The sequence below is a fragment of the Pithys albifrons genome, chromosome 10 (genome assembly GCF_047495875.1).
Source record: "Pithys albifrons albifrons isolate INPA30051 chromosome 10, PitAlb_v1, whole genome shotgun sequence".
NCBI classification, from domain to species: Eukaryota; Metazoa; Chordata; class Aves; order Passeriformes; family Thamnophilidae; genus Pithys; species Pithys albifrons.
The window spans coordinates 31920242-31930901 of NC_092467.1; the positions used below are offsets into that span (position 1 = coordinate 31920242).

General features: G+C 48.4%; 1 protein-coding gene across 2 annotated transcripts in view; it reads left to right on the forward strand.

The window, feature by feature from the left end:
• ROR1 (receptor tyrosine kinase like orphan receptor 1) overlaps positions 1-9477 on the forward strand; it is a 154832-nt gene extending 145355 nt beyond the window's left edge. For both annotated transcript variants that reach the window (XM_071565119.1, XM_071565120.1), the window contains 2 exons: positions 1359-1570; positions 6503-9477. In XM_071565119.1, coding sequence (XP_071421220.1) covers positions 1359-1570; positions 6503-7930 — 1640 coding nt within the window. In that variant the 3' untranslated portion in view covers positions 7931-9477. The remainder of the gene's footprint in view (positions 1-1358; positions 1571-6502) is intronic.
• Positions 9478-10660: the final 1183 nt, after the last annotated feature.

Here is a 10660-nt window from a genome sequence, read left to right on the forward strand (position 1 = left end):
TGGGAATGGCCCTGTAGAATAACCAAACCCTCCCCATCATGCCAGAGTGTGCTCAGCCTGGCACTGCCACTGGCATTCCCCATCTCCTGGGACACAGCCACGGGTCCTGCAGCTTCTTGGGGTGTAATCCAAGTGTGATGGTGCCCTGAGCCTTAGGAATGCTCCTGGGAAGCAGCAGAGCAGCTTTCCCTGGAAAACCAGAGCCAGGAGTGCCTCATGTCCTGGGCAGTGGCAGAAAGGGGGGTCATGGTTCTAAAATTAATCCCTGAGTGCAAGAGGGAGCAAATATCCCTGGAGCTCTGACACGGTGTCAGCTGAGTGGCTTCCCCACCTCTTCCAGACCCTCCTCTTTGATCCCTGCTCTGGTTTTCCCTTCAGCTCCCTCTGCTGTGCCCTCTGTGCCAGTGTTTGCCACCCTGCTCAGCTGACACTCACCATGCAGTTGGGAGAGGTTTGGGTTTCCCATTAGCCCATTAATCCTATTAGGACCAAGTCCTCATTTTATTTTAGTCCTCCTTTATTTTAGGATTATGCTGCATCTTTTGTCTGTGTTCAGACCTTTTGAACTCCTTTCCTGACTTCCTGGGCTAAAACCCAGGACTGTTGTCTGGATTTCTTGCCAGTTCTGTGCAATTCCTCCCATGTGCCAGATGTTCTCCCTTTCTCCTGGTCTGGAGTCTCCAATTGTCCTGCTCCTGCAGCTAAAACTAGCTGGAAAAGCAGGTTTTAGGCACTCTTGTTGTATTTTCTGATGCCCTGAGTGGCCACAGAAATGCTGGGAGACATCAAGAACAGGAGGCTGGAAGTAAGGAGGGGGATAAAACTGTCCTTTTTAATGGCTCTCCACGTTTTTATTGGATTAAGGAAACCACAGCACCAAACCCTAATAACACATATTAAAATCAGGAGCCTGGAATCCCACCAGAGCTTTTCTTAAACTCCAAGAGTGGTTTGGGTTGGAAGGGACCTTAGAGATCATCTGGTTCCAACCCCTGGGGCACCTCCCACGAATTTCTTCCACAAGCTGCTTTAGGAATTGAGTTTTCTTGGATCTATTAGACCAGGACTCCCTTTCTCCTCAACCAATGACCACCTCACTTGCCTGAGCTGCTTCCTGACCACCAGCAGGTTTGACCTGACAGCCAGTTGTTCCAACCATTCTGTGTCCTTCCACAAGTGTCACTCCACCAAATTATGTTTTCTCTTAATTTTGAGGAAACAAAACAGCATTGAGGACAAACTGCAGTAAAATAAACTGGATCTTTTACTCCTTTGAACTCTTTCCCCAGGGATGGATTTGACTCTGTGAGATGTTTCACTCATTGTTGGTTTGGGGTTTATTTTTTGTCCTGGAACAGATTACAAAGATTCCAAGGAGAAGAACAAGATGGAGATCCTGTACATCCTGGTGCCAAGTGTCACCATCCCCCTGGCCATCGCCTTGCTCTTCTTCTTCATCTGCATCTGCCGCAACAACCAGAAGGCGGCGGCGCCCGCGGTGCCCCGGCAGCCCAAACACGTCAGGGGGCAGAACGTGGAGATGTCCATGCTGAGCGCCTACAAACCCAAGGTGAGCCATGGCCCTGCCTCCAGAGCTGCCCTGGGCACACAGGGAGGGGCACAATGCGAGAACCCAGTCCTGGACACAGAGGGAGGGGCACAATGCCAGAACCCAGTCCTGGGCACACAGGGAGGGGCACAATGCCAGAACTCAGTCCTGGGCACAGAGGGAGGGGCACAGACTGCCAAAAACCCAGTCCTGGGCACACAGGGAGGGGCACAGGCTGCCAAAAACCCAGTCCTGGGCACACAGGGAGGGGCACAATGCCAGAACCCAGTCCTGGGCACACAGGGAGGGGCACAATGCCAGAACCCAGTCCTGGGCATGCAGGGAGGGGCACAGGCTGCCAAAAACCCAGTCCTGGGCACACAGGGAGGGGCACAGGCTGCCAAAAACCCAGTCCTGGGCACAGGCTGCCAAAACCCAATCTTGGGCACACAGGGAGGGGCACAGGCTGCCAAAAACCCAGTCCTGGGCACACAGGGAGGGGCACAATGCCAGAACCCAGTCCTGGGCACACAGGGAGGGGCACAGGCTGCCAGAACCCAGTCCTGGGCACAGAGGGAGGGGCACAGGCTGCCAAAAACCCAGTCCTGGGCACAGGCTGCCAAAACCCAATCCTGGGCATGCAGGGAGGGGCACAGGCTGCCAGAACCCAGTCCTGGGCACACAGGGAGGGGCACAATGCCAGAACCCAGTCCTGGGCACACAGGGAGGGGCACAGGCTGCCAAAAACCCAGTCCTGGGCACACAGGGAGGGGCACAGGCTGCCAAAAACCCAGTCCTGGGCATGCAGGGAGGGGCACAGGCTGCCAAAAACCCAATCCTGGGCATGCAGGGAGGGGCACAGGCTGCCAAAAACCCAGTCCTGGGCACAGGCTGCCAAAAACTCAGTCCTGGGCACAGAGGGAGGGGCACAGGCTGCCAAAAACTCAGTCCTGGGCATAGAGGGAGGGGCACAGGCTGCCAAAAACTCAGTCCTGGGCATAGAGGGAGGGGCACAGGCTGCCAAAAACCCAGTCCTGGGCATAGAGGGAGGGGCACAGGCTGCCAAAAACCCAGTCCTGGGCATGCAGGGAGGGGCACAATGCCAGAACCCAGTCCCTGGAGTAGAAGGGCATGGACTTAAACTGTGCCAGGGGAGGTTTGGGTTGGATACCAGGAAGAAAACAAGTCTTCACAGAGAGAGTGCCCAGGCATTGGAATGGGCTGCCCAGAGAGGGGGTGGATTCTCCATCCCTGGAGGTGTTTAAGGTGAGACTGGATGTGGCACTGAGTGAGAATCCACCACATCTTGATCTACCACATCTTGATCCAACCCCTCTGGGATCACCAGCCCAGGGCACTCTGTGCCCTGGGCTGGTGATCCCAGAGGGGTTGGATCAAGGTTGGACTTGATGATCTCAGAGGTCTCTTCCAACCCAAGTGATTCTGTGATTCCTGGGCACAAAGGGAGGGACAGGCATTATTTGTATAATTTCTGTCACCATTTGTATATTTAATATTCTTTCTATACTTCCTATGCCTTATTGAATTGTTTACATGATTTATTTATTATTCTCATAATTGTTTCTGTGATCTACATGTTTCCTATAATTTCTATAATTTATTTAATTATTCTTATAATTTAGTTGCTCATGTATAGATTTTATAGATTTCCTATAAATCATACACTTAATTATTTATATAATTTAGTTAATTATCCGTGTGAATTATTAAATTATTTATATCATTCCCGCTGTTTCCTATAATTTATACCATCCATTTACTAGTTTATATTATTTATAGTTTATTCCTATATATTCTTTTACTAGTTTATTTATTTATATAATCTATCTACTAGTTTGTATTATTTATTTATCAATATAATTTGCTTATTTATGATTGACATACTTCCTATAATTTATTTAATTATTCGTAGAATTTATTTAATCATTTATATATTTTTTATGCTTCCCATAATCCACATACTTTAATTCTTTGTGGCATTTATTTAATTATTTGTGTGATTTATTTAATTAGTTGTGTGATTTGCAGTTTCCTATAATTCATATAATCTATTTAAGTTTGTATTATTTATTTATTTCTCTATATAATTTATTTATTTCTACAATTTCCATACTTCCTGTGAATTGTATAATTTATTTAATTATTCATCGAATTTATTTAATCATATATTTTATACGCTTCCTATAATTGATATACTTTAATTATTTACATAATTTATGTAATTAGTTACACACTTTATTTAATTATTTATCTGATTTCCATACTTCCTATAATTTATATAATTATTCATATAATTTTCTTAATCATTTATATATTTGGTTTCCTTCCTGGAATTCATATCATTTATTTCCCAATGTACGGAATTCATTTAATTCTAGAATTTCTTTGATTATTTCTGTGATTTGCATCCTTCCCATGAGTCACAGCACGTATTTCTCATTTATAGAATTTATTTAATTCTTCAAACAATTTATTTCGGTATTTATATAATTTATATAGTCCCTGGAATGTATAAATTCCTATAACTTTCCACCTAATTTGTGCTAATTCTCTATTTTCCCCCTGGGACACCCAACATTTCTCTTGCCTTTCCCACAATAGTTTAAAATAAAGGAAATAAAATCCTATTTTTAAATAATACAACCAATATTTATGTCAACTCTGGGGCAAAACACACTCAAGGCTTTGAGCTCCAACCCAGGGGGATCTTTCCTTGGCTGAAAGGGACTGTCAGCGATTCCTGCACTTGGAAGGGATTTTAATTACCTTCAAAAATATAATTAATGAGGGTTGTGTTGTCCTGCAGCTAATGAAGGGTTGGAGGGTTGGGCTTCCCTCTCCCTGCCTCGTGTGACACTCCCTGGGACACCCTTGGGTGACAAATACCTGTCAAGGGAAACCTGAGCAGATTCCAAACTGCTCCTTTCCTGCCACAACTTCCAGAACTTCATTTTCCTCCCTCCTTTTCCGCTCTTGTGGGTTCAAAGAGCCCAACCCAAGCTTGGGTCAGACAGAGGTCATTTCACTTTCATTACTGAAATATAATTTACAATATACAAGTTTTAGCCTCAAGGATTTGTGTAATATAAACCATCTGTTCCTCCACAATATCACTAATTTCCTGCCATCACTGTACAGCCTACTGGCTGCCTGCTTAAATGGCTTTATTATCATCATTATCATCATTATTATTATGATTATTAATGCAGTGTTTGTCTGAAGTGACTGGTGCAATTAGAATTAATGGCTGGTAAAATGTCCTTTCCCTGGGATTATTTTAATTGTCACTCCTTTGCCCCCATGTTGCCACTGCTGTTCCAAATGCCAACGTTGGCTGTGATTTACAAACCCCAATTTGGATCCCAAACTCGTTAGCTTTAAATTACTACCTGTGGCTTTACTGAGGACCCCAGAGGAGTTTGGATTTGGCTTTGGGTGTTACGAGCACAGATCAGGTGCCTGCTTAAATGGCTTTATTATCATAATTATCATCATTATTATTATGATTATTAATGCAGTGTTTGTCTAAAAGTCAGAAGTGACTGGTGCAATTAGAATTAATGGCTGGTAAAATGTCCTTTCCCTGGGATTATTTTAATTGTCATTCCTTTGCCCCCATGTTGCCACTGCTGTTCCAAATGCCAACGTTGGCTGTGATTTACAAACCCCAATTTGGATCCCAAACTCGTTAGCTTTAAATTGCTACCTGTGGCTTTACTGAGGACCCCAGTGGAGTTTGGGTTTGGCTTTGGGTGTTATGAGCACAGGTCAGGTGCCTGCTTAAATGGCTTTATTATCATAATTATCATCATTATTATTATGATTATTAATGCGGGGTTTGTCTGAAAGTCAGAAGTGACCGGTGCAATTAGAATTAATGGCTGGTAAAATGTCCTTTCCCTGGGATTATTTTAATTGTCACTCCTTTGCCCCCATGTTGCCACTGCTGTTCCAAATGCCAACGTTGGCTGTGATTTACAAACCCCAATTTGGATCCCAAACTCGTTTGCTTTAAATTACTACCTGTGGCTTTACTGAGGACCCCAGTGGAGTTTGGGTTTGGCTTTGGGTGTTACGAGCACAGATCAGGTTTATTTATTCATTTGTGATCATTTCTTTATGGCCTGGGAGTGAATATTTGCACCCCAAAGAACGACAGAGTGTTTCAGAGTTTTGCCTTTCTGGTTTGAGCACGATCCCAGTTTTCCAGCTGATTGTCCTGCATGTTTTAGGGTGGAACATTCAGGTGGGAACACAAAGAGTCTGGGCTGGACCTGGAAGGGTTAATAGCAAAGCCAGAGGAGAATTGGCTACAAGGACATAATTTAAAAAAAAAAAAAAAAGAGGGTTTTTTTCTTCTATAACTTTAGGCCCTGGCTCAGGAAACTCTTCAACATGGTCCTCTGAAAGTCTGGGAATTGGTTCAATTCCTGAAATTAGTCCCATTCAGTTGGAAGGACAGGAATGCCCAAGGCCAAGGGTGTAAATGCTTTTGCTGAAGTGGTTCCTGCATATATTTACATCTGATCCTCACTGTTTGTACCTGATCTTGGGGAAGGGATAAGAAATAATTCTGGATTCCTTTTTGGAGCCCAGAGCACCGAGAGAAGAAGGTGCTGTCCCCATGCTGGGATCCTGCTGTCCCTCAGGCAGGGTCTGAGGGGTGAGTGGGGTCATGGCCAAAGGGGTTTGTAATCCAGGGAGCTCCTGTGTTTGTCTGCTTGGCTTCAGCCACCTGCACCAGGAGGTCACAGATCAGAATCCCAGACTAGTCTGAGCTGGAAGGGACCCACAAGGATCATCGAGTCCAACTCAGTGGCCCCCAGAGGGGATTGAACCCGTGACTTTGGCATTATCACAAACATACTTTACTCAAAGTTGTGTTTCCAGCCCTGTTTCCCTGACCTGTTCTTGCTGTGGTTTCTCTCCCAGAGCAAAGCCAAGGAGCTGCCCCTCTCAGCCGTTCGCTTCATGGAGGAACTGGGTGAATGCGCCTTCGGGAAGATCTACAAGGGCCACCTCTACCTCCCGGGCATGGACCACGCTCAGCTCGTGGCCATCAAGACCCTCAAGGACTTCAACAACCCGCAGCAGTGGGCGGAGTTCCAGCAGGAGGCGTCTCTGGTGGCCGAGCTGCAGCACCCCAACGTGGTGTGCCTGCTGGGCGCGGTGACGCAGGAGCAGCCCGTGTGCCTGCTCTTCGAGTACACCAACCAGGGCGACCTGCACGAGTTCCTGGTGATGCGCTCGCCGCACTCCGACGTCGGCTGCAGCAGCGACGAGGACGGCACCGTCAAGTCCAGCCTGGACCACGGCGACTTCCTGCACATCGCGGTGCAGATCGCGGCGGGCATGGAGTACCTGGCCAGCCACTTCTTCGTGCACAAGGACCTGGCCGCGCGCAACGTGCTGGTCGGGGAGCAGCTGCACGTCAAGATCTCCGACCTGGGGCTCTCCCGGGAGATCTACTCGGCCGATTACTACCGAGTGCAGAACAAGTCACTGCTGCCCATCCGCTGGATGCCCCCCGAGGCCATCCTGTACGGCAAGTTCTCCTCCGACTCGGACATCTGGTCCTTCGGGGTGGTTTTGTGGGAGATCTTCAGCTTCGGGCTGCAGCCCTACTACGGCTTCAGCAACCAGGAGGTGATCGAGATGATCCGGAAGCGGCAGCTGCTGCCGTGCTCCGAGGACTGCCCGCCCAGGATGTACAGCCTGATGACGGAGTGCTGGCACGACCTGCCGTCGCGGCGGCCGCGCTTCAAGGAGCTGCACGCGCGGCTGCGCTCCTGGGAGGGGCTGTCCAGCCACACCAGCTCCACCACGCCCTCGGGGGGCAACGCCACCACCCAAACGACTTCGCTGAGCGCCAGCCCCGTCAGCAACCTCAGCAACCCGCGCTACCCCAACTACCTGTTCCCGGCGCCGGCGCTGCCGCCACAGGGGCAGCTGGCGGGGTTCATGGGGGCGCCGCTGCCGCAGGGGCAGCGCTACATCCCCCTCAACGGGTACCCCATCCCGCCGGGCTACGCCGCCTTCCCCGCCGCCCACTACCCCGCGCAGGGCCCCGCCAGGGTGATCCAGCACTGCCCCCCGCCCAAGAGCCGCTCGCCCAGCAGCGCCAGCGGCTCCACCAGCACCGGCCACGTCACCAGCTTGCCGTCGTCGGGCTCCAACCAGGAGGCCAACATCCCTCTGCTGTCGCACGTGGCCATCCCCAACCACCCGGCGGGCATGGGCATCGCCGTGTTCGGGGGGAAGACTCAGAAAGCCTACAAGGTGGACTCCAAGCAGCCCTCCCTGCTGGGGGACTCCATGCACGGACCCGGCGACGCCGCCATGGTCTCGGCGGAGCTGTAACCGAACCGGCGCCGCTGTAAACGAACGCTCGGGGCGCCAACCGGGCCGGGCACAGGGAAGATGTATATGCAAATATTTTATTAATGGTTGGACAGACATTGCAGGAAGTGTCTTCTGTGAAGTTTCACTGCTTGACAGGATGGGCAGGACCAACCAGAGACGGGTCCTCGTGGTGGGAATACTCGGCCTGGCGGCGTTTCTCCAAGTGCCATTGACGGTTCCAAGAGGGGAAGGGGGGATTTTTGGGGGTGTTTTTTTAAAATAAAAGCATTTTATCATAGGCTTTTCCACAGCTTTTTAAACCTCCGGTGTGGTTTAAATCACAGGAACTTTTTTTTTTTTAATGCTGAATTTTAATATTTGTCTCTTTTTTAAGGGATGCAAAGATTTGGAGATCTTGCTGGGTGTGCAATTTCAGTGCCAAGGGAGGGGGGGTAAAATATCTGTAAATTTTGCAGTGGAGGATTATGTTTCAAACACGGGAGGTGGAGGAATCACTTCAGGTAGGACTCTGGTCCTTCATTAAGGTGAGAGTCTGAGTTCAGAATCAGACCAAAAAACGTCATTTCTGTGCCAGCACAAAGGCTGCAGTTGTCAAGTTGCAGCTGACAGAACTCACCTGCTGCTGGTTGCCAAAGACAGCTGGAGCTCTGAGGAATTGCCTTAAAGGAACTGGAATTAAAGGGCTTTAATTTCAGCACCTGATCAACTTCTTCAAAGATAATATTTCCTAATCTCGGTCATTTTCTCTCTCCTTTTGTTGCTATGCAACTGTGTAAGGGAAAAAAGCTCCAAAGCCCAGTTTTTACAGATGACAATCAGTTTTCCCAGGAATATTTATTGTGTCATTTCAGTGACTCTGTGACTCCAGTAACCCTGGAGAGAGAAAAAAAAAAAAAAAAAAGGGAGACTCCCATTCCATCAGGCAGCGAATCCATCGGTAGCAATTTGTGTCTCATAATGTGAATTAGTGCTGACTTTCCACTTAGAAAAACACCATTTGGGGGATTGTCAGAAACCCATTCAGGGATAAACAGTCCAGCCTCTTCCTTTGAAACCACTTTGATGGGTCACACACGGGCTGTGTATGGTACAGCTTTCCACAGACTCTTCTTTTTTTTTTTTTTTTTGTACTGAAAAGTAATTTTATTGTACACGAAGCCAACCTTTTTTTGCTCAGTTGACAATGTTGTATGATAGGACTTTATTTTTATCTTTTTTTGCACAAAAGGATGTTTTTGTACAGCAGAAGTGAAAATACATCTCTGCATTTTATGTCCTGGTCTGTTTCTGTTTCTTTTTAACCTGATGTAGATGTCCTTGAACTATATTCTGGTGATACTCAGCCACTACTTTATACAAATATCTCTCTTTGCTTTCACTGCATGCTTTTAATCACTGTATTACTTGATGATTGAGTTATTAATTATGGGCATTTCAATTAGGCAAGCATGGAATTGTAATAACAAAAAGGCTATTTTATAATTAAGCTATGTGCATTTTTGTATTTCACATGTCAGAGATGATATTAAACACTGATTATTTTATGCTGCTGTTGATTAAAACCTTGTTTTCCTGTAAATATATTTCCTCCATGTCAGGGGAATATGGGATGTTCTGTGTTCAGAATGTGGAGAACAGGTTAAAACAGTCAGTAATTGTGTGGGAAGGACTTTGGGGTCTCCTGAGGTGCTTTGTGATCTGCAGGTGGGTTGAATTTCCCAAGATGGTCCTTAATGACCTCCCAACCCAGACCATTTTAGGGTCCTGTGAGGTGCCCATGGCAGGGGGTGGGAATGGAGGAGCTTTCAGGTGCCTCCCAGCCCATCCCATCCCGGCCCATCCCATCCCAGCCCAGCCCAGCCCATCCCAATCATCCCCATCCCATCCCATCCCATCCCAATCATCCCCATCCCATCCCACCCCATCCCACCCCATCCCATCCCACCCCATCCCATCCCAATCATCCCCATCCCATCCCAATCATCCCCATCCCATCCCATCCCATGCCATCCCATCCAATCCTATCCCAATCATCCCCATCCCATCCCATCCCAATCATCCCCATCCCATCCCATCCCATCATCAACCCGTGATTCCATGGCTGGAAAAGGTTCTGGGCTATCAGGATCAATGAGATCAAAGTCCTGGCTAATCCCTGCTGAGGAACAGCCTTCATGGAGGGACTGAAGGGAAGGGAGGGCTCCCCTTGCCCTGGCATTGCCCTGTACCAGGTGAGCTTTGCTGGGCATTCCCATCCTTGCCCTTAACCCCCTGATGGGAAGGAATAACCTCATCCTTAATGGAGCAGCAGTGGGATCATGAAACAGCCCCTCACAGTGGGATCATAAAATAGCCCCTCACACACTCTGTGGCTTTATGTTCAAACCCACTCCCAGCTCAGTTTTATGTTTTATGTTCAAACCCACTCCCAGCTCAGTTTGGGCTTTCCCTTCATTTCAGAGCCAGCCCAGTCCTTAAGGGGGAAATGTTTTTAGACTCCCAGATGTGAATCAGCTCTGACCAACACACCTGAAAATTCTTGGAGAGGCTCTCCCTGCCCTGCCTTCCCTCTCTCGGCCTTCCCTCTCCCTGCACTGCCTTCCCTCTCCCTGCCTTCCCTCTCTCTGCCTTCCCTCTCCCTGCCTGCCCTCTCCCTGCCTTCCCCTTCCCTGCCTTCCCTCTCTCTGCCTTCCCCCTCCCTGCCTTCCCCTTCCCTGCTCTGCCTTC